At 35.6% G+C, this 24705-nt stretch overlaps 1 protein-coding gene across 1 annotated transcript in view; it reads left to right on the top strand.

The window, feature by feature from the left end:
* The window catches only part of USH2A (usherin), a 392303-nt gene that overhangs the window by 129489 nt on the left and 238109 nt on the right, over positions 1-24705 (top strand). Inside the window, exons 21-25 of the mRNA XM_061990105.1 lie at positions 10294-10424; positions 17043-17169; positions 17558-17655; positions 19174-19354; positions 19861-19991. Coding sequence (XP_061846089.1) covers positions 10294-10424; positions 17043-17169; positions 17558-17655; positions 19174-19354; positions 19861-19991 — 668 coding nt within the window. The remainder of the gene's footprint in view (positions 1-10293; positions 10425-17042; positions 17170-17557; positions 17656-19173; positions 19355-19860; positions 19992-24705) is intronic.

Genomic DNA, 24705 nt, shown 5'->3' with positions numbered 1-24705 from the left:
ATGTTTTGCATGTCCAATCACTCACTTCTTGATTTAATCTATTACAATATTGTAATCTGTCACGACTGTCGGTGTTGCAGAGAATCTCATAATTTCAGAGAAAGGGAGAAGGAGAAGAAAAAAAAAAAATCAGTGAATTTTACAGAATAAGATAAATTTCCTTATTACCGTAATTCAGAATTAGTCAGTCATATATTCTGTAGTCACTCTTGTTTTAAGCAGTAATGTAAAAATCAACACAAAGGCAGGCTACAGCAAAGTGGTCTTTAATTCAAGAATCCCATAAGGAATTAAAATCTGAAAAGATGACACAGGATCAATCAATAACTGCCTGAAAATATTACAATATATGGAGGCTAAATGACATCATGCTATGTGAAAGAAAATGTTAAGGGAAATATTTTCACCGTTGTTCTTATGTCTTTTTATTTAATAAAATTGGTTGAATTTTAAATCTTGACATGTCTCTTTTGTATTAGGAAGAAAAAGTTGACAGTGTCTGCCCTAAAGAATTTATAGTCCAAGTGTATTACAGGATCAACTACACATACACAGAACACAGCAAAAGGAAATTTTATGGAAGATACTTTTTTGATCCTTGTGCCTTGGTAGTTTAATTTTCTTGTTTAGTTTTTGAATTTAACTTACACTGGACAAACAAAATTATGACAGTATTTAGTAAGTGTTATGTGCATCAGCAATTTTCTATCATTATAGTTTTCTACATTCCTTACTTTCTTGTTGCCTCGAGTGTTTGTGTAAATTGTGCCCTTTATTTAAGCCCTTACAACTTGAGTTACGTTATTCATACTATTGAAATGTCTTTAATTCATGCTTATCTCTGAATTACCTGCCCTACTGATTGCACCAACAAATGTAGTTCAGAATTTAGATTCCTAAAAGTATCATTAGAGTCGTGAAAATAATGAACTCCTTACCATACGTGGAAAAAACATAAAAACAGTTGGCTTATTGCTTTTGAATTTGAATCTTCATACACAGTGAAATATCCGTGCTCAAATCCTTATCTGAGGAGCAGCTAACCTACCTGGCTGGGAGGAAGACATTACCTCTGTGTATCTCTACTGACAGCATTATTATGTACTGTGCTGGTTGCCCAGGTGGGTAACTGCACACACGACTTAGCAATATATTTGTCTAAATCTATCCCCAGTGAGGTGTATTTGTCACATTGGCTATATCACTGGAAGGAGTACAGGAGTTTTTCCATGTCCTCTGCATACCACTGTACCTTTCCTAAAATCCAGAGGAGGAGGAGGAGGATTAGAATTGTATTTATCACTCTAAGCATGTCATAGTGTGTGATTATTCATCTGATAGATAAATGCTATTTCATTACCATACTAGTTTTGGTTTATGCTTCCATACGTGCTTTACTGTTACAGTGAGTGCAGGGTTTTGGTTCTTGGGAATAAGCCAGACTAAAAACTGATGATGAAACCTCCACAGCTGGTTTACTGCACTGGATCTTGTTTTTTGTGGCACATTCTTTACAGAAGCTTTGCAGAGCAAGGAAGGTGAGTGAAATCCATGAATATGGAGAAATAATTTGGGGAACTAACATGGGCCCTTGTTTGGTTATCGGGCCATATAACTTATGGTAACACGCCATAACAGGAAATGATAGCATCGGCTGATGCAGAGCAACTACTGCAAGTGATTCTCTTCTTCTCTAGTTCTGTTTTCAAAACCAGTCCAGAGGCTATAACTGCTGTATGCATGATAAAGTATTCCTCCTGTGAGAGTAAGCAGGAGTCATTCATATGCTACAATAATTTCTACAAGAAAATTGCCGTATTTCTTAGCTTCTATTTTCTGCATATTTTAAATTTGTGCATAGTAGTTCACTTTTACAGTAGCAGAGCTGGCATGTTAGCTTTATCCTGTTAACTTTCATGCCTCTAATCATATGGTCATTTAAAGACAACAGGGCCAGGTCTTGCAGGATTAAAGCTAACCCTACATGTCCAGTGCAAGAAAGGTTTGACTGAACTTCTGTATTTTCATTCTGTCCGAATCTGTAAGGGCAATGTGTTCACTGAAACTGAACTTGAGGTGCTGAAGACAGTGTTTTAACTGTGAATCCTATTTTAAGTATTCTGCGCAAGTGCTGAAAAGTGTTTGAATATGTTTTCAATGAACATTTTGAGCTAAACTCCGTAAAACATGTAATTTACAGAGTGTGCAGTTCCAAAATATAGAGGCATATGGATAACAAAACAAAATGACATGGAATATTATTAACTCTTTCAAAGCAGAACCTGCTGCATGTTCATGGTGTGGTTCAATTAGGTGGCAAATGTCTTAGAAGACAATGAGTGAACCTTAATTTCCTACCCTGATGGAGGTTGAGGAAATAATTGATCACTGTCAGCAGGTGTGACATGGTATATCTAACACACTCACCTGTAAATATGAGAAAATTGAGTTTGCCATCTATATATGAAACTTGCACCTGAGCATTCCATTGAAATCTTTTTGTGAACTTAGTTCCTGTAAATAAAACCAGTTTTAGTCTTCCTCTGGAAAATGTCATTATGACAATAACAGTCAGGGGAAATACTGTCACAAGTATTTGTAGATGAAAACATTATACATTATTTTCAGTTCCTAATTTGACGGGTTTATTTCAGTTTATTGCTCTACATTAAAACTCTGGATTAATTTGTGTTGTTATTCCATCTTAAAACCCTGGATTAATTTGTATATGTTGCTAGCTTCTTTGCAATTCTACCATGAGTGGCATTTGTGGGTGAGTTTGTAACTTGAAACTATGCGTTTTCCTGAGTGTTCACTCTATGATGTTGTATTTCTGTCTGAAAGGGTCTTTTTTTCCTCCTCTTTGTTACATTTCCATTTTCATCCTGTAGTATTACTCAAGATAGTCATGAGTTTATTTTAGTTATTCTTCTATTCCATGTGTATATTGTCTAATCAATAAGCTGCTTCGCTTGCTACTGGATTTCCACCTTATTGTGCTTCCAGTTTCTGTGTGCTGGGCATTCTAGTATGCTGTTGTCTAAATTTGCTGTGTTTCAGATCATTACATTGACTTGAATTTTCACGTATTTGCATTTTACTCAGTTCAAGTCATACTCTTTTCCCTTGATGAGTTAAATTACTCTCCCTGCAGTGTTAAATTTGTACTACTGTTGGAAATACTAACTAAAGGCTTATAATTGAAGTTCTATTTACAACTACTGACCTCCAGCTCATTTCTGATTTCACTGTGATGTTGACCTTTTATAGATTGCACTGTTGTAAATCTTTGAAGTGATTCTTCTTGTCATCATATTTCTAGTAATTATGATTTGCATTGCATTAACACCTCAAATCCTCTCCCACTTTACCCTTGTTGCATAAGATGACCTTTTTTATGCACTAATTCACAAACGGGTAACAGAATACAATCTTTTCTCTAAAGAATTTATCCTGAAATGGAGATGAATGCTTGCTTCTATTTCCATACTTTAAAGTCTGAATTAATGAAATTGCTCATGAAATATTCTTACTCCTAGAAACCATTTTCCTACTTTTTCTAACAAAATCAGGGCCTATTGAACTTTGTTCCAGTCTATGTATAGATAAAGAAATAAAAATAAAGATTACAGGAATTATTTGATAGAGGCTACATTTGAGTGAAGTCTTTGCTTTCAACTTCTTCCTTTTTACTTTCCTTGAATGCTGTCTTGTTTGTGTGTTGAAAGTGTTGGGAAGCTTCCTACATCTGATTTTCCTGTACAATCTCATATACTTGTATTATGTCTTCTTGTGTAGCAAGTGCAGCAACCCAATCTTTTTCACTTTAACTTCACCTAAAAATATTTCCATGCCACGATCAATCTCGCTCTGAGCAATTTTTTATTTAATGAACTACTTTGTATAAATATAAAATATTTAATGTATAAAGTATGGTTTATTTATTTTTCAATGGCATAAAGAATAGTTTGGACAAGTCTGGAATGGCCCAGTTAATTTTAACCTGCAATTGTTGATTTTTCTGATTTTTCTGATTTTTTGTAATTTTTCTGCATACATGTGGGAATTTTGGTAATTTTATATATATATGTGTACATATATATATATATAAGAGCTATGGGAAAAAAATAGTATTGAATTTTTCAAACATTACAGAACCTTACACAAGTGATATTGGCCACCATTCTTTGGGAAGGAATTTGGTGGCATGGAGTTTAAATGATGGCCCTTGACTGATACACTTCAGTTATTGGCAGAGTACAGATTCAAGGTCTCCTAATTTTGAATGTCTTGATTTAACCACTAGGTATTACACTATCCTGAAAAAACATCACACTGTAAGTGAGGGGATAAAGTGCTACTAATACATCAAATCTTATCAAATGACTTTAAAGTTATCTTAGCTTTCTTTTCACCAAGGTTTGCTGTAAATCTTTCTTCCTAGGGAGTAGCAGGACTGGTGTCCTTGCTAAAAGGAGAAGATTGATTTACTATATTCATATGGAACGAGAAGCATCCTATGAGTATGCAATAATGAATTGGAATATCCTATAGCTTTTACCCCTGTGCAACACTTCAGGAAACCTTAAAGACTGGAATATGTTACCGAAGTCCATTTGATAGAAGCTTATAAATGTATGTCTTCTGCATAGAATAACAGCATAACAAATCTTATAGTGTGTGCAATATTCTTATTCTTCAAATTCTCTAATTGATTGTTCATTGGGCTCAGTCAGCCAAAAGTGGAGAGAAACTTTGTACAGACATCATTAGTTTTTCTCCATTTAAAGATTAATCATGAAGAGCTCTGGCTCTTTAATTCTGTAATTTGTATATTTAATGGGCTGCTGCAGAATCTATGACAGTAATTAGCATAGCCTGAAAACTCATTAATACTCAACAACATGATTAATGCAGCATTAATGCAAACATGACTGAAGTTATTTGGGTTATGTAGTAAGAAGATTAAAGCTAAAATGTCCTGTTTGTTTTACCAGTAGTGGGTATAATGGGGTAGCAAGCAAAATAAGAAAAAGCAGGTATCAAATTAGTCATTTTAGTGTAAAAGAAATACTCAATTCTCATAAAAAAGATTTTGAGTTTTGCCTGATAGTTGGTTTCCACAAGAAGTGTTACATATTTCCCCTCTTTGTTCACGCAACATGTTCTGTGTTTATCCTTGTTCAGCCTTTTAGTTTGATATAGCTTTCTGGCAGTTTCAGTTAAGAGTATATTAAAAAAAAAGTCTTTGAATTGTATCACTGTGAATAAAGTTAGACTTTTTCAAAATATGGGGGATTTATACGGTCTAATTTAAAAACAATGGATTTTTAACTTCTGCCACTTTTGCTATCATCACAAAAAAAAAAAGAAACTATTCACCTACAGTTGAACACTCCAGTTTGGAAAGAGTTTGGGGCAATTTTTTTATGTTTGTGTGTACAAATATATATGTGTGTTTGCATATGTATATGGACATATATCCATATATGACTAGTAAGTATTTATTTTAAATTTCTACTTAAAAACTAAAGCAACTTAAAAATGAACAGCATTTATTTCATCAGTGGGATAACTAACTCAGTGTAATGTTTGTGATGAGCTTCAAAAATATTTTCAAACACAATATGGTAATAAAAAAATAGAGCCTATTCCTGTACCAAAACCAACACAAGCTGTTGGATAGTTTTTGAAGAATACTTTTCATCTGCTTCTTTCAGCAAAATCCAGAAAGCTACAGACCCTTATATAGTGTGAGGAACTCCTTGTGTTCAAGAGGATATTTGAGTATGTCATAGAATCATAGAATGACAGGGGTTGGAAGTGACCTCTAGAGATCATCTAGTCCAACCCGCCTGCAGAAGCAGGTTCACCTAGATCTGATGTCCAGGAAAATGTTTTCTGAGTTCCTTCTTTTCCCCTAATTACACTGTCCATTATGTGAAACTACTTTAAATACTGATCCAATTTTGTGAAGTTGCCTTTCATATGTTTTTGAAAGGTACATTTTTCTTATAAAAAATTTCAAATATGTTTTAGCTGTTGTTGTGATATGTAGCATGCAGAATCATACTCTCAGAGAGTAACAACTAAAGATTAATTCAGTGGATGTGTATAGCAACTGAGAGTTTTACTCCCCATCTATCCATTCTCCAGCTAAAAAAAAAAAATATTCTGTGGGAAAGTTTACTTTGACTAGGCAAAACCATTTGTACGTAGTCTTAAATGCTTAATGCTTATCATCCTGAAGGGATGTAAAACTTCTTTAGTTTGGTGATTAGTTTCTTGGACAAGCAAAACTTATTTTAAACTTTTTATTTTGCAAGAAAAAATGTTTAGCATAAGTCAGAAGTAAATTTAATTGCTGCTCTAATTTATTAATATTTTCTCCCTACTACTAACTGCTTCAGAACAATCCCAGGTGCTCTGTGAACTTGCTTTAAGCAAAAACCATAGTCAACCTCTTAAGAGCACATTCTTGCCTGTTAAATAGCTTTTTGTGCATGTCTTGCAAGCCATATTGAATTGTGCTAGAAAAATCTGAATCCAGACGTGAATCTGAGTCTAATTCTGAAATTTACTGAAGTTCTTGGACTTGTCAAACTTATATAAGACAACGAGGTAGTATAAAAATAGCTTCATATGTGTTTTCTGCATCTGGGTTCTGACTCATCTGACATTATAGCAATAGTATAACTTTTTACTTTTAATATCAACCTCTTATAGAAAGGAAATCTGAAAGGTATATACTCATGGGTTAGGATGCTTCTCAGTTAAATGGCTTTAAATGCTCACATTCGTCACTCACATCCTCATTCCTCTACTAACCTGGATATGCCATCTTTGAAACTAGGATAAAAAAATTAATCACAATCCACTACTGCATAAATTGGAACTATGTAGATCCTCACAGAAGGTTAGTCTCCCCAATAGACTTTGGGATACTTTAGAACGTTAATAATAATAATAGTAGTAATTTATTTTACTTGTCCTTTTATTACTGTGTATTCATTTGTCTTTTATGTTCAGTGTATACAATGCTTGTATTATGTTTTGTACAATGCCATTACAACCTACGAAATTCAATTACAGAAATTGAAGACATTTGTACCTAAAGGAATTCTGACAACTTCTCCAATTGCAGCTTCAACTGGACATAGAATTAAAGACTTTATTTGAAGGACATACACTAAAAGTTTTAAAATTATAAAATCTCACTGGTGAAAAATCATTTGTCACATATAAACAGACCCATTATGTGAATTCTCGAGTTACAATTCAAGATATATATTCAAGAAATATAAATAAATGTTAATATTACAGAGAATCACAGAATGGTAAGACTTGGAAGGGAACTCTGTGAGGTATGAAGGTAGATTCATAGAATCATAGTATGGTAAGGGTTGGAAGGGACCTTTAGAGATTATCTAGTCCAACCCCCCTGCAAAGGCAGGTCCTCCTAGATCAGATCACACAGATGGTCTTGAAGACCCCCAAGGAAGGAGACTCTACAACCTCTCTGGGCAGCCTGTGCCAGGGCTCCCTCACCCTCATGGTGAAATAGTTTTTTCTTATGTTTAAGTGGAATTTTTTGTGTTCCAGCTTCATCCCATTACCACTTGCCCTGTTGCTATATACAATAGAAAAAGGGATGCCCCAGCCTCCTGTCATCCATCATTTATATACTTGTAAATATTAATGAGATCCCCCCTCAGTCTCCTCTTTTTCTAGACTAAACAGCCCCAGTTCCCGCAGCCTTTCCTCATAGGGAAGATGCTCCAGTCCCCTGATCATCTTGGTGACCCTGAGCTGGACTCTCTCCCGAAGTTCCCTGTCACTCTTGAGCTGAGGAGGCTAGAACCAGACACAGGACTCCAGATGAGGCCTCACCAGGGCAGAGAGGGAGAAGAACCTCCCTTGACCTGCTGGCTACATTCTTCTTGATGCATCCCAGGATGCCATTGGCCTTCTTGGCCACAAGGGCACATTGCTGGCTCATATTTAGCTTATTATCAACCAGGACTCCCATGTCTCTCTCTGCAGAGCTGCTCTCCAGCAGGTCAATCCTCAGCCTGTACTGGTGCGTGGGATTATTCCTTCCCAGATGCAGGACTCTGCGCTTGTCCTTGTTCAACCTCATGAGGTTCCTCTCTGCCCAACTCTCAAGCCAGTTGAGATCCCACTGAATGGCAGCACAACCTTCTGGTGAATCAGCCCATCTTACCAGTTTGGTCAAAGTACTTAAAGCAAGCTTATCCAACTTTCCTTATCTCCAAAGCTTGAAAGATACTTGGGTTTAAAGAGTCCCCTTCCATATTATGTAATACATAACATGTAGAAGACTATGTGCTATGACTGAAAATTATGATCCCGACTCAACAATACTTTATATGGAGCTATGGCAGTTCTATGGGGAGAAATTAAGATTTGTAAGAGATTTCAATATCCAAAGAAGAAAGCAAACTTCTGTATAACATTTAAAAACTTTTGGAATTACTGCAGTATTACCTTTAGGAATCATTTAATTTGTATTTTTTTAACACAAAATTATATAATAATATTTTTGTAGAAACTCAATTATTTTGTTTGTATTTGTCCTTCTGAATTAGGTATGAGGGGGGATCCTCTGATCTTCAGAAATATCTTTTGGCAGCTCAATAAAAACACTGTCAGTTTGTTAAATTAGCTGTGCTCTCCAGTGCTGGGATTAGAGGCCGTCAGTCTCATCCTCTCCAGCAAATACTGCAGCTGGAAATACTTGGAACCACAAAGTACAGCAATAGTGATTGTTTCTGAGCCAGGCAAAACTGTACTTTTCCTTAAGTATGGACACTGTTGAGTTGGTTTTTTTTTTTTTTTTTTTACTTTCTGAGAGTTACTTATGTTACTTCTGCTTTTTGCAGATATTTTAACAGCATGAATGATTTTCATTGCCTAGAGAATATATTTTGTATCTGTGAGTGCGTGCAATTTGCATGAAAACATTTATGTGGTTAGGAAATGGAGTAAAAGGATTTTTCATATAAGTATAGGCTATTAACAAGCGTGATCTAATGTGAATATGCATCAGTATTATAATTTTTAATTATTTTTAAACATAGACACTACCTTCAAGAAAAACCTTTGTCACTTACTGCTTTCTGCCTGAAATAGTGAAAATGCATTTGAAAAGACTGATCAGGTTGATGGAGTTGGGTAAAACCCAGTAATTTACCCTGAAATGTGGAAATGTATAGTAGAGGCAGATATTACTACTACTGCCTTTTAAGTTCCCTTTGCAAAAATATTACCATGGTAAAGTTATGGCTCCACCATGCACTCAGCCTGCAATATCTGGATTTGTACCTTAGAAAAAGTGGGCCAAATTGGGCATATGGTTTTGTCATTTTCTTACTTGTTTCTGTTATGTGATGTTCCAGGAGATAGCTTAAAAGAAAAAACATTATAGTAATAAAAGATTGGTGATTATCCAGTACTGTTTTATTAATAATTATACTTCTTGAAGCTGGATACAGAATTTATTGTTTCATTAATGTGTTCTTAGACAGTTACTGAGTAAGTTTGTACACTGGACAACACTATTCCAGTGCTTACAAGCTTGTTTAGCTTAATTGACTTGTTTTGATTTTTTAGTTGTGTTAAAATATAATGTAAAAAACCTACTTTTTTCCCCCTATATGTAATTTGAATGACATTTATTTTGCTGAGATGATATTTTATCAGAAGCCAAATGAACAACTATGGGTTATGATCTGGAAAGTTCTTAAGTTCAATTCATCCATTATTCCTTGGGATATTTTCAATTTTTGTTAAAACTTGTTGTTTTTCAGGTGTTATTTCTGCATTTAGATATATTTTATATATTCTTTTATAATTACATATATCTATGTTTTGGAACCACAATCCTGCTGTTATTCACAGAAATCTTTTCATACAGGAGCTTCATTCCTTCAGGAACTTCATTCCTGCTTCAGAAATAGAAATGTTGACAAGTGCAAATCCACATGTAGAACGTCAACTATTATAATAGTATGTCATGATTCCACACACACATATATATATATTTTTTTTTTTTTTTTTTTTTTACAGATGGATATGGCCTCTGAGGTCACTGAACTTTCTCTAAAGGGCTGACTCTGTGAATTAGTAAAATTTCTCCTCCAATGGCTAGCAGGGGTTTTAAGTGATCGTGATTTTGATTTGCCATTTTACTGCTGTTTTTAAAACAACTTCTTGTTAAAATGTGCAAGAACCACTTCTGGCATTAATTGTATACTTGCTTTTTCTGACCAGGTATTAAAGTGAAATTTAAAACCCAGGAACCTGATGGTCTGATTTTTTTCTCTGCATCACCTGGGAATCAGGAGGAATACATTGCACTTCAGCTGAGGAGTGGACGTCCTTACTTTCTTTTTGATCCACAGGTATAACAAAAGACAGGATCCTATAAAAGTAGCCTATATTATTTATTTAAGTTTTCATATACTTTTAAAAATTTAATTGATAAAAGCTAATTTGCTTCTCAGAAGCCTTAGGTAACTGAAGATTTTGTGGAGAGAAACACTGAAACACTATAACTTTGATCATTTTTTGTTATGTTTGCCACAGTTCACAACTTTATTTTTGCATTTTTATGTGGGGTTTTTTTGGGTTTTTTTTTTTTTTAATGAGTACCACCAAACACCACTACAGCTTAAAGTACCAAGATTTCAAAGGTGGGAAAAACTAGCTTTTGAATTAGCAAATAAAAGTTATATATTTTTATTCAATTACTTTTAAACCTCCAATCTTGAGACTTTGTCTTTTCCTACCTACATCAGGATATTGCCTTTAATACGGTGCAGGTAGTCTCCCACTTCTAGTCGTAATGACCATAGCAAAACCATAATTAACTAGAGAAATGCTATCAAATAAACTCCACAAATTTAAAACTAAGACCTCGTTCTTTGAATTTCTGTTTATTTTCTGTTTGCTCTGGCCCAAAATTGGATCTCATTGTGGAATAAAAAAGCATTACAGACTCATATACATTTCAGAAATATGCAAGAAACTCTAAATAATTATGAAACTTTCGATTGATATTGAAAGAATACAGTATTGAATGTGCATTCTTTTTGTAAGGTTACTGCTGCCTCTGTGTTTCTGGAAGGCCTGGTCCCTGTATCAGCCATATCTTCCATCAAAGTTCAGTGTCTAATTATGTGATTGGCATTGGGTCCACTACTCTGGGGACAGTAACGGTATAAAACACTGGGGGATTAGAGATTGGACTACTCGTGGTTAATCTTTGCTTCCTGAGCCCTGCTGTGGTCCAGACACTGATACTCCATGACCACACCAAGATTTTGTGAAGCAGTGAAGCTCCTCTTCAGCTTTGGAGAATCTGTAGAGCAGGCATGGTGCTGCACAGAAGCTAGTGTGTATGCAGTCCCTGTACTATTAAATCTACTTCTAGCCCCAAGATATAAACTTCTATTTTTCCTGCATTTATACACAGGCTTTATCTTCTATTCCCTGTTGCAAACTGAATCAGCGTGTACTTTAATTTTTGGGACCATGCTTAATGTTGTTTATGTTGCATTCATACACATTTTAATGAATACTAGTTCTGTTTTATCTTTCTTACACTTAGACCTTAATTTAACTGAAAAGGAATTTTTATTTCCTTTGCAAGGTCTTTCTAGGTGTAATAGCTTCATTTTTTTGTTGTTGTTGTTTGTTGTCATGGTTTAGGCCCATCCAGGGACAAAAGACCATGATTAGGCTCAAGTACCACAGAGCTGAGAATTGCCAAAGGGCAGTGAGGACTTAACTGCCGCTTGCGGTCTAGGACAAAACAGACCAGGCTACTTGGCTTGGGGAAGAAAACAGAAAATAATTTAATCCACCACCAACTAAAACATAACCATAAAACCCCCAAACATAACCAACAGAAGACAACGCAGAGTGGTACAGTGATGAAGAGCATAACCAGCCCTTTAAGACCACCTTTCCCCCACCCCTCCCCTCTTCCCAGGCTCAGAGACCTGATACTGGTGTCTTTTTCCTCTCCCCCACTGAATGGCTCAGTGAGGCAGGGACTGGGGGTTTCAGTCAGTCTATTCCTGATGGCTTCTGCCCTTTGTCTCTCCTCAGGGCTGGTGGGCTCCGCACCAGTCTTCCCTGCATGTCCATGGGGTGCCTCACACACACATGGCAGCCCTGCATGGGCCACTCCAACACCTGTTCATCTTGAGGGCTGCAGATTCTTTCTGCCTCCTGTGTTGGTCTCTGGGGCCCACAGGTTCTCCAGCAGAGCCTGTACCATGGCCGCCTCCTCATACAGTCTCCTGCCTGTCTGGGCACACTCATCCGGAGCTGCTGGTGGCTCTCAGTCCTACCATTGCCCGTCATGGGTTGCAGGAGTTACTGTGTTCTCACCACAGGTTGAAGAGGGGTCTCTGGTCTGTTGCTCCTCCTTCCTTCCTCCTTCTCTGACTGTGGGGTCAGTGTAGTCGCCTCCATCTTGTACTGCTCCTACACCTCCTACCAAACACTTCAAATTCCCATCCATAAATAATGATGGCAGAGGCACGAGATTGGCACAGCCGGGCTGGATGTGGATCTGAACCCAAGAGCTGGGGGAAAGTCCAAGAACTCTTTATCGGGTCTGCACTGCAGCACCATCTCTGTTACCAAGCAAAAGCAACTCCTTGCTTTTGTTTTAATTGGAGTGGTTGTCTTTCAACTAGCATTTTAGTGTTTCAAATAGTACTCTTAGCCCTCATTGCAGATTTGCTCCTTCTGAAGTAGGACTTCAGATAGGTTGGACTTGTTTCTTAGATGATATATTTGTTTGGATTCATGGTATTTGGGAATGGGAAGGAAGTGGCACAGGTGGAAGAGTGGCTGGTTTGGGGCTTTTCTCTCATTCCTCCCCTCCTCTTTTTCTTCTTTTCCTTATCTTTTACCTCGAAAAAGTGAAGATGTCATCCATATTCAGTCCGTAGAGTTTCTCAGTTCAGCTGATATTTTCAATAGATAATCTCTTGAACTTTAGCAAATTACTTTTTATGAATATATCTTTATTTTTCTATTTCATTGAATCAGACAGCTCTGTCATGCTGATTATTTCCACCCCTTATAAAGTAAAAAATAGCCTATATTGCTGGTTCGGTGACTGTTTATAGAAAAAAAAAATCTGTTGTTCGAGGCATTCAGTAATAGTGTAGGTCTTAACATTTGATTTGATTTGTTATCTTGAAAGCTAATGCTGTCCATTTTCTCATTAACAATATGGGAGAGATTTCTGTATATTCTCAAATTCAGAAGTAGGATACTGTGGCCTGGTTCATTATGTTTCTTCTAATATTCTTTTGGAAAAACTTTTAACCGTGACATTCAGTTATCAAAAATTTTCACATATCCATATCCTTAATATGCTGTGCTATCTTACTATCTTTACCTTTGTTTCTGTTTTCTACATAGTTTGGCTCTGATTTTTTTCCTTAACATTATTTACCATTCCTAGCCTATAACATCAGGTATCATTTTCTGCAGCAGCAGTTTTCATTCCTTCATTTGTGTAGCACAGTTTAGATTAGAGTGCACTTTAATTACTACTTATTGACATAATGTGGCTTCCTAACCAAGTTATATGCATTGCTTTCTAATTATGATTGTGGCATGTATGATAAGAATTTATGGCCCTGCTTTTGTGCTCTTCTCTCAAAGTTGCCAAAAATTCTTCTTGGTGACCATTGTGTCTCTGTTGCTTTTTATCTAGAGCAGCATGGTGTAATATTCTGTGCTCCCTTCCAGCTGTGTCCTGTCACAGGTTAATTATTTTTACCCTTAACTCCTTTCAGGATTCTGGTATATATCTGTGCTCATAATCAGCAGCTCATTTTCTGTGTTGTATCTGCTCTGGGGATAGTTCTGCCAAGTCTTCTCAGTGGAGAGCCTTCAACAGCTTAACTTCTTTCTCTGTTAATTTCAGGCCCTTTTCCTCCTCTCCATTTGTACTTCTCTCAACTTTACGAACGCTACCATTCGTCTATCTCTTTTCTGACCATCTTTCTTGTTTCTTTCTTGTGTTGTCTAGCTGCTCTTTTTTTCATTGCTTATTGTTTTACTGTCATTCTTTTCAGATTTTTACTCATGATCCAGGAAGCATGAGGTTTCTTTGTTAGCATGTGTTCCTCAGTCTTGTCTATATAATCAAATTATTCCATAGACCTTCTTCCAGATGCAGTGGGCCTGCAAACCTTCAGCTATCTTTGGAGTTTCTTCTTATCATAATGCCTTTATGTCCACTCCTAAATTAAACAGTCAACTGTAGCTAAATTTATGGTTATCTTTAAGTGGCTACAGGTCATTTATTCTCTCTTTTTTCCCCAAGAAGCACTGTCTGTTTTATATGTAGTGAAATCACTAACAATAGAAATTTCCTTAGTGATTAGGATAGTCTGAGAATAAACTATTTGAGATTGTTCTCATAGTATGGAGCGAAGTCAGTCCAGCTCTTCCATTTTAAAAGATGATTACTACACTTTATAGAAAAATGGAGAAATACCAGTTTTCTTCTTACTTGTGGTTCATGCAGAGGCTGAAGTGGTAGTCAGAGTCTGAGGGTGATCTACTACTCCCTCAAAAAAATGGAAATTGGAGAATACCTTGCTGTGAGTCTCAAATGTACCTTGCTGCTTGGCATCGCCAAAACTTTAGTACTTGTTCACCTTATTAACAGTAGGAGTTTGGTCACTGGAAGAACTTGACTGGAAGATGTGTAGCTACATTCAGACTTTGGAACTTAAGCATTATCAACATGAAGAGCCACAGTGATTCATATTTACTTAGTTATTACTGAGAGATGCTAGAATTTAAGACTTTCTGTTTGGGTCAGCAAACTAATGCAGAATCAATTCCCTGTGTGTGTTATCCAAAATGCTGAACAAACCTTTCACAACAGGATACTAGAATGTGATCACAGAGTCATTTGAATAGTTCTGGATAAAATGTCATACAGAGGCCTCCAATGCAGTGCATGCTGAACTCTGAACACTCTTTTTTTAATTTCTTCTTTTTTTTTTTCCCCTCTGAAATTAAGTACAGGTTAGCACATATAGTTATGTGGTCCCAGATTGAACTGGTTAGAAAAAATGTGGTTTCTGATGTATAAAACTGTTAATGGTCTAGATTCTTGCCAAACATAATAAGAAGAACCACTTATTCAGGCACCTGATCTTTAGAATGCAGCATCGTTTGTAACAATTTTAACGCTAACTAAGTACACTTTGATGAGACAGCATTTAATAAAATGCTCATTAATTTCATCATTAGCAAGGGTATGCTAAGAAGTAAGCCAGTTTCTTATGTCACGCCCAATTAGCATCCCATGCTAGTAATCCCATTAGTATTGTTGAATTCACTAATGGAAAAACTAATGGGCATGCTACCAGGGCACATTAATTGGGCATGACACCAGTTCTGGTTTTAATTATTAAACTACGATAATGAAATGTGTGTTTGTAAAATATTAAAATGTTGAAATAGACGAGAAGACAATAAAAAATAGTATATGAAAAAGTGCACATTAGTATGTAAGGATATATAGCTTTGTATTGTTACCATGGGTCAGAAGACTGTCATACAAACTGCCTTTAGTACCCAGATGTTAGCTGGATGGAGTAGGAAACATGTAAATATTCATGGGAAATTGTTTTTTTAAAAAATATGTACATATCTGACATATTTTCATATGTAGGATACACAGTGACAGTCCCCAATTCAAAAGGTACTGTAAAATGTATACTGTTTTTATAAACCTATGTGCTGACACACAGTTTCTAATAGGTGCACATCGCTAAAGGCAGAGCACTAAATGTTAACTGGAATTTTTTAGTATTAATCACAATAGATTGTTACTTTCATCAACAGGTATTCTTCATATGCATGCCTAAGGTCCTTGAGCCAGAAAGAATACTAGAAGATCTTGAAAAAAATAGCTCTCAGCTATCTTGGTTGTCACTGCAAAGTAACAAGCTAGATCGCCAAATTATAAGGAACCTTTTGCTTTACATATTTTTTGAAATTGTTTTTTTTGAAGCCTGTCTTAAGCCATAAAGTAACTGCAGAGGTTGTGATTCTTTAACATTATATAGTATCTATGCAAAGAAATAATGTTTTTCCATTCAGTCGTTGCCTACTACTTAGAAATTTTTATTGCATCATATAATGAGTTTATGTGATATTTATTTTGGTTGTTTACAGTCTTGAGATATAATTTGGCAACCACATCTGCTATATTCTTTTTACTCAGCAATTCAGGAAAGATTTCTCTTCATTTTGTCATAGTTGTCTCTAAATTCATCCCCTTATATCATTATAATTTTTTATTTTAATAAAAACAGGTCAAAATTCTAGTTAAATTTAAAAAACATTTTTATAAGCATCCCTTGTATAATAAAAACATCTTCAATAACTACCTTATGTATTTTTATTCTGAATCTCTTGATATGACCTTTCCCTCCATAAATATATTACACTCACCTAAAAATTCAAGTCCTTTTGATACCACGTTAAGAGACAAACATGAATCTTCATACTGCCCTACAAAAAGTCCCTTTTTTGTGGTCCCTTCCTGTCCACAGGTGCTACAGTCAACAATCCTATTGCATTTCTGTGGATGATACGTTGACGTTGAGTCATGGCCATCAAACTTCACAACCACAGCAATATGTGAAGTAGTTACATAGGGACTTAATTGAGAAAAAAAATTAAAAAACGAGTTATATGACCCTTAATAATTTCAGCTTGTCAATACTAGGGAGCTATGCAGAGTTCTCTATTTTTAATAGAAACTGAACTGGATCCTGAATCTCTCATTTATTATTTTAAGAGATTAGTGGGGAAGTCGGTCCTAAACGTAAGTCAGAGTTCTGAAAAGTGAAACAGAGGACTCTTATCTTTATTTTTAGGTGTTATATACCAGAGTGTCTTATAAAGTATGAGGTATCTCTTGTTCATAATATTCTAAATCAGATTCTTCTCTTAATATAAAGGGATCTGCGGTAGCAGTCACTCCATCTAATGATGGTGGAAAAGAGTATAATGATAACAATTGGCACCAAATAGTAGCTACAAGAATTCAAGCACTGGGAAACATCACAGTGGATGGACAGTACACAGGTAAACAATTCAGTTCCATTTTGCTTTATTATTTGGGTATTACTCAGGGTTTTGCTCGCTTGCTTACTTTTCTACTAACTGTCTTCATCCGTACAGCAAAAAATTCACTTAATTTTCTGAAAAAAAATACTCTTTTGTCCATGTATCTGAGATATCTGTCCACTGTTAATATTTGTCAATTTAATATTAAGTATGGGGGGGTTGTCTTTGTACATCTCTGACTATGATTGTGTTAATAGTCCTTTGTAAAACAGAGTTGCTAAATATTTTCAGGATGTACTAGGATATTGTTACATTATCCTCTTTTCCTCAAATACCTATATTCTGTTATTGAGTTGAAAATCTGTTGAAAACATTGAACGCAAAAATAATGATCTATTTTGTTCAGGTTCTTCCTCAGCAACTAGCGGCAGTACCATTATTGGGGAGAACACAGGAGTTTTTGTTGGAGGACTTCCACACGGTTATACTATTGTAAGAAAGGATGTAGGTAAGTATGATTGTGGTCTGTGTAATATGACAAATCCTATATAGTGGCACTGACATTACTGCATTTGGAGTACAGAAGACTGTGTTGACACTGCCAGGAACAGGGGGATAGTAACTTAATTTGTGTAATTATTTACATAATTGCTTTTTTAAAAAATAAGTCCCTACAGTTTCTTGAATTTTGTCTTTTGCGATAGATTAAAATGTCCACGTAGCTGATTTCATCAGCAGTAAACCAGTATATGTGATCTGTGTATATCTTAATGAATTTTATACACAGAGCTATAAACTTGCAAGCAAGCTGGTATGTATGAGAAACTTACAGATATGTTTTATATTCTAGATTCACCTTTTTTTTTTTTTTTCCAAAATACACATACAAATGGTTTTCATTATCTTAAGAATATGGTTATGCATGCTACTGGGATGCAGGATTAGAACACACTTGCCTTTTTTGTTATCAGGGGTTGTTGCATTGGACTTGGTGTACAAATATGTCTGTATTCTACAGCTGTATTTATGTTGAATTGTAGATGGCTTCCATAGAATCAATAAACATATATCTTCATATATAAACTTGGTCTATATGCCATTCCACCAGCACAAAACAGAGAGGTAACTGCGTACAAAACCAGTACACAATCAGTAGTTCTCAGTGGGTTTATATCTAGGCTTGTACTTTCTTTTTCTTTTGCTTTTTTTTTTTCATATAAATCTGAAAGCTAGATTAAGTTTGTGTTCTCATGACTGATAAGGACTTGAAATCTTGTTTGTGACTTGATGTGAAGTACACCAGAGTATGACTTTCTCCATCCTCCTTTATTTCAGTTTACAAAATAGAGAAATATATGTGTGTGGTGTTCTAAAACTTTGGTTCATAAAGTAATCCTGAATGCATTCGTCAAATACCTCAACTAAGTAATCAAAATAAGATTGACTGTAAATACTGTTCAAGAAAAGACCATCTTAAAGCTTGCTATATATGTTTGTCCCTAGTAAAGAAAAAGAGATAGCAGCTGTGAATTGCTATTTTTTTTAATCCAAACCAGAAAAGGAAAACTGATGCAACTCTAGTAGAAGTGTATTTATCTGCCTAAGGTTTTGCAACATAGTTTCTTCCTATTTGTCAGACGCATGGCTTTCTCCACAAGTCATGTTTGGTTTAAAGAAGATAAACCTGAAAACTTTGTTGGAATCTCTACGGAGTAGATTTATGCTGTTGATTTGAAGGCAGTTGTCTGCAAAATCTCAAGAAGTTTAACATTTTCCAGCTACAGAACAATACCTACTATCAACAGCTATTTTGTTAGATATTGATTTGATAGACTAGACCTAATTTGAAATCTGACTGTTGCTTAGAGACCAGATTGATGAAGTAACTGATGAATGGTTATCAGTACTCACGTGGACATATACTATTTGATGAGTGTGTATAAAACCTATAAATTAACCTGTTTATTTAGTTGCAGATGATTTTCTTAAAAGAAATTAATTTCCATTTATGCAGGGATGAAGATGATAATCCAGAAGGGATTTGTGGGATGTCTTAGTGATGTATTTTTGAAAAAAATGCACACTCCATTGGAAAAATGGGAGTATTTGAACTGGCAGAATGCTGAAGAGCAAAACAATGTCTATCATATTTGGGAAGGATGCCCTGTTGTCCTCTCCAAAGGAGCACATTTCCTTGGCAAAGGTAATTTGCTCTACTATGGCACTAGCACAGCATGCTCTTGAGATATAAAAGCTGATAATATCATAAGTATTGCAATGAACTTCTTTTCAAATAATTTTTAGTTATATAGGATTATTTTTGAATGATTTAGATGTTGTTTTCTGGGTTTACAGAAGACTACCATGTAGAAGAGGAATTGCATTGACAGACAAATGCTGCTGTTGTAACTATATGCAGAGTTGATATGCATGTAAAAGGTGATTTTTCACTTTTGAAGAGACACCAATGCCTAAAATGTGACTGAAAATGTCAGGTAGCGAAATTTAGGACATTGATTGGGGGTTTTTTTTCCATACAAGATCAACAAGTGTCCTTTACAAACCTGAGCGATAAAGTTACAAACCTTAATTTTGAAACTTCTGAGTTCTTCATATCAAAATAGAAAGTAGCATCTAGATCTTTAGTTTCTTGAAACTATTTATTTATGTATTTTATGTAATTTATGCATGTATTCACTTTCTTTCAAGGCTTCCTGGAACTGCATTCAGATGTTTTCAGTGGTGGACTGGAATTTGAGATCTCATTTGAATTCAGAACAGATCAACTGAATGGACTGCTTTTGTTTGTTTACAATAAAGATGGCCCAGATTATCTTGCAGTAAGTTCAGAAATATAAATAACCATATTCTATTATAACCTGTGAGTTTTGTCCACTAAGATATGTCAAGCATTAAAACAAATTTCAAACCATAACTTCTGTGCTTTACTTATTTTGAAATGCTGCCGAGCAAAAAGACTCCAGCAAATGCTCAGAAGGTTACTTGTATATTTTATAAGCAAGAAAAAAATATCATTATATGAATTATTATGTTGCTAAATTAGAAGTGATGAGAAAAGTGAACAGAATTCTCTTAAAAGGATTTGGTTCATTACTGGGAAAGCGCAGAGTTACCAAATTTCACAGCTCTCTTACTAGAAAAAAACACTGAATTTTTAAATAAAAAAGCTTGATGGAAAATGTCTAATATCCTAGTAAAGCTTTCTCTTTAAATTTTATGAATTTATTATGATCAAAACAACTTCTTCATTTTGATTTTAAATCTAAGACTTGTCCTATAGACAGAATTTAGGGGTTCATCTTACTCCCATCTCATCTCTATTACTGTTTTTCCAATGCCATAGAAGATGCTGAACTATTCCTCTGTTTGTGGTATGCCTACGAACTTTCTTTTTGGTACTTGGCGGATGAGACTGTTTTGTACTCAGGAATACTCATGCTTCCATACTTTCCAGGATTTTGTTTTAAGTGAAATGTGATTTTTGCAGTTTTTCAATTTTATTTTTATTTTTAGTTACATGACTCTGAAGGTTCATATTTTTCTTCCCCCAAGGATTTTGAATGTTATTAGACTGTGGCCATCGTTGCTTAGTGAGTCAACTGTAGTTACTACTTGCACCAGCTATGAGGTATTAGAGAGGATTACATGGAAAGTAATATCTCTTTTCAGTTAGCCCAAGAAGCAATAATTTACATTTAGAAATTTTTGACGGTATTTTTACTCCTGGTGACCCAATCTGCCTTTTCTGCACTTTTATTGAATTTTATGTATTTATTTATTGTGCAGCTGTTTTGCTTAACGGCTGTCATGTCACAGCCTGTTTTATTGCATAGTATTATATCTAATGTGCCTTTTATTTTAAACTTCTTACCTAAAATATGTGAATATATTTTTCTCCTCTTTGAGTCAACTATAACTTACTCTATATTTAGTTTTTATATTACTAGCTGTTGAGTAGATATTTTTTTTCCTGGCTTTTGAATTCTCCTAGATCTGATTGCTTCCTCTTTCTCAAGCACCCTTAGCTCAAAAATTGTAATAAATTCCAATAACAGCTCTTGCTAAGTGTGTGTTATTACTTTAGTTTTGCCCTCAAGTAGTGACAAAGATTATGAGCTAAAAGCATAAGATGCTATATGTACAATACTGTCTCATGCTAAAAAGACTTTAATGTGTGTAATTCACAGTACAGGGTTGCTATTTAGGTGGATAGTATTCACAGGGACAAATATAGGGCTTGGGTTCTTCTGGAGATTCTTGTGGTCTGTGATCCTGGTTTTTCTTCTTCTACTCTGTGAAAGACTATCAGAATTACAAGAAAATAGCTTCTGACTATAAAGGAAAAAGGAGATTTACTAAATTGAAAGCGGAGTCAAAAGAACAAAGTAGACAAAATACTTCTCTACTCATACTTACAGGGTTTTGACAGTTTTATATTTGCATTGTTTTAGCACTGAAAACTTTAATTTGATAATTTTCTTTTCATTTCTTGTAAGTAAAGTAATTTTTTCCTTTTTTAATCTCACTATACTCTGACCTTGACATCTCCACAGACTTATGAGGAATTTCAGATAGGATGAGTTTATGCATGCTTTTCCAACCCTTGCAGCTTTATGTTCTCTGCATGCATAATGATGACAGAAGGTTTTTCTGTACACTTGAGCTCACAAAAAAAATGGTTAATAGAAAGGGAAAATGGGGTGTGTAGCATGTTGCACTTGAGCTATGATGTCTTTGTTAGGAGTTCTGGTCAGGAGACATAAGCATTCCAAAACAGTTTAGAAGCTATACCACTTACCTTGAGTGCCAATTTAAGATGGTATTCCCCGACCCTTCATTTTGCATAGTGAGCTTTATAGTTTTGGAATGACTATAGCTAGACACATGACTGACTTGCTGTCAAACAGCCAAAGACTGACTTGTCTTCTGCCCAAGACAAAATTATGTCCTAGAAAGATGCTGTGTGTAAAGGTCACTTCTTCCATGTCTACCATGCCCTGAGCATTTATTCAAGCTAAAGAGGTCAGTCCGATTCTTTTTGGATCCAACCATAATAATTATCAGCAAACTGTGACCAGATAAACTAGTATGAATCACTAGCTCTCAATATGGCCCCTATTTCCTCATGAGTTTGTGTTTGAAAGAAGACACTGTGGCTGCTGACAGTTTTCATTACTGATTTTGATGCTGACCTCTTCAACAACAGAGAAAGCCTAAGCACTGCCAATCTAATGTGCAACAGTGACACCAACTCCCAAGACATTGTACCTGATCATTTGCTTCTGCAAAGCTATAAAATAAGAAAAAAAACCCCTCCTGAGGGATTAATGAGGGATGAGAAATAAGTGTTTTGAGAACTCAAAGTAGAAATCTTGTTAGAAGCAAAGTAGTAACTGATACTCATATGGGATTCATGAAGGTGGTATTCCTATTGGTCACTAATGTTTTCTCTTTGATGTCAGGATGAGATTCCTATTCCCTTAAAGAATGACAGACTCCAAAGAAGCTGTTGAAGGGTGTGTGTTTGGGCCTCTGCTCTCTTGCTGACACATCTGAACAAGTCTAGTACCAGTACAGGACGTCTCTTTAACCTTAATTGATTTTGAACTGGGAAGTGATTCGACATCAACAAGTACTATGCACTTTTTCTGTTAAAAGGCTCACAGACTGACTTCATTGCAAAGACCTTTGAAGTCCATTGCTTATGTCTGTTGATATTCTTGTATCTCAGGAAGACTTCTCAGCTTAAAGGAAATGAAGCCATAATCACTCTTGTAGATCTCCATTGATTAACACTATTTTGGATGACAGGTTTAGCAAGGTGACATTCAGTCTCCAGTACAGCCACTATCATATATTTTTGTTTTTCAGAGCTATAGCTGAGTATTCCTTTCATTGTCACAATCATGTGTTTATAAGCAGATTGAGGCACAAAATGAGTCAAAGAGACTTTTAAAAGTAATTGATTCTAAATCTCCACTAAAAGCAGGACCAAATTTGTTGTTTAAAGTTGCTCCAAGCATTTTCTGTTTGAGTATTGTGAAGATGTCCACAGCTTCTCAAATTCTACAGCCTGTTTCAAACTTTGACCATACTCATTATGGAAAAGAAAAAAAAAATCCTGATATCTAACTGTGATTTCTCTCATTACAACCTGTCCTTTACCTCTCATGTAAGGTAGTTTAACAGTTATGTTCTCTTCCTGCTTACTCTTAAGACTGAACAAACCTTGTTCTCTTGGCTTCAATTCATATATTAGGCACCCCAGTCCTGACCAATTTGGTGCCCCTCCACTGGATTTACTCTGGTGTGCCAATATTTTGGTATACTGGAGTGTCCACAACTGTATAAATTAGTCCAAGTGTGGTCTTATACATGATGAATAGAGTGGAATAATCACCTCCTTGGATGCACTGTCTACCTTATTTCTAGTACAACCTAGAGCACATTTGCTGTCATCATTTCAAGGGTACGTTGCTGACCAGTGTTCAATTGGTAACCCATCCTGACCCTCAGCCCTATTCTTCAAAGCTACTTTATATGTCTAGAATACTAGTGGCAGCCCTTTCTACTACCAGCTGCAAACTTGATGAGAGTATACCCCATCCTATTGCCCAGGTCATTAATAACATTTTTAATCAGAATCTGTCCCTGTATCAACTCAGAGACATGCCACAACCTGCCAAGCTCTTCTTGCCCCTCATGTCTTCAAGATTCAGTCTAAGCTTTGGCTCAGATGTATCAAAATAAGAATTGTGTGCATAGAGAACAGTATTAATAATTTTTGCAGTGATGTTTAATATTTCTACCCAAAATTCTGAAAAGCAAGTGTTTTTAAGTGTTAAGCTTGAGAACCTGCTCAGATTTAGAGCTGTGTTATAATGCTCTTGTTCTGTTGAGAGATAGTAGCTGAGATGTCTGGCAAAATAAGGCAATCTTCTTGCCTTTTTAGTTTTAATTTATAATATACTTTCCAAAGTCAGATTAATTATCAAACATTTTTTTTTAGAGTAGTCTCAGAATTTTGTCCAAAGCAATCCATTTATCTCTTATTTTTTCTGAACCTGTGCTCAGTACCAGAGAGAATGCTAGATCTATGCAGGGCTTTTTTTTTGTCTTCACCATGCAAAACAGTTCAAAGTGAACAGTGATCCTCTATCTTTAGCTTCACTTCATTCTAAATGTCAGTCCAGGTCAACACAAAAAGCAGAAGCATCATTCACTGCCTGCTTTAAGACTGTGCCAAGATGAGTAAATTGGAAGAGGGATGTGCTGAGTAGTGGCCCGATGTCAAACGTCATGCCCTCTCTCCAACTCTCAGGTCTGGCAGACTCACTGGCATACTACTATAGTCATGCAGCTGAAATGCTTTCTGCACACCAGCACAGTGTACTCTGTGTTAATGTTTATCAGTGAAGAAAAATGGTGGCTTGTCCAATGAACTGCTTTTTCCAGCTATACTCATGAGCAATGATGCCATAGTAATTCCTTCACTTGTATTGTAGAGTCCTTGGCTACAAAGAACTCTGGACT

This window comes from Colius striatus, chromosome 2 (genome assembly GCF_028858725.1).
Source record: "Colius striatus isolate bColStr4 chromosome 2, bColStr4.1.hap1, whole genome shotgun sequence".
Taxonomy (NCBI): Eukaryota; Metazoa; Chordata; class Aves; order Coliiformes; family Coliidae; genus Colius; species Colius striatus.
Note: the sequence above shows the minus strand (reverse complement) of the source record. Positions and strands in the feature narration are given on the sequence as shown.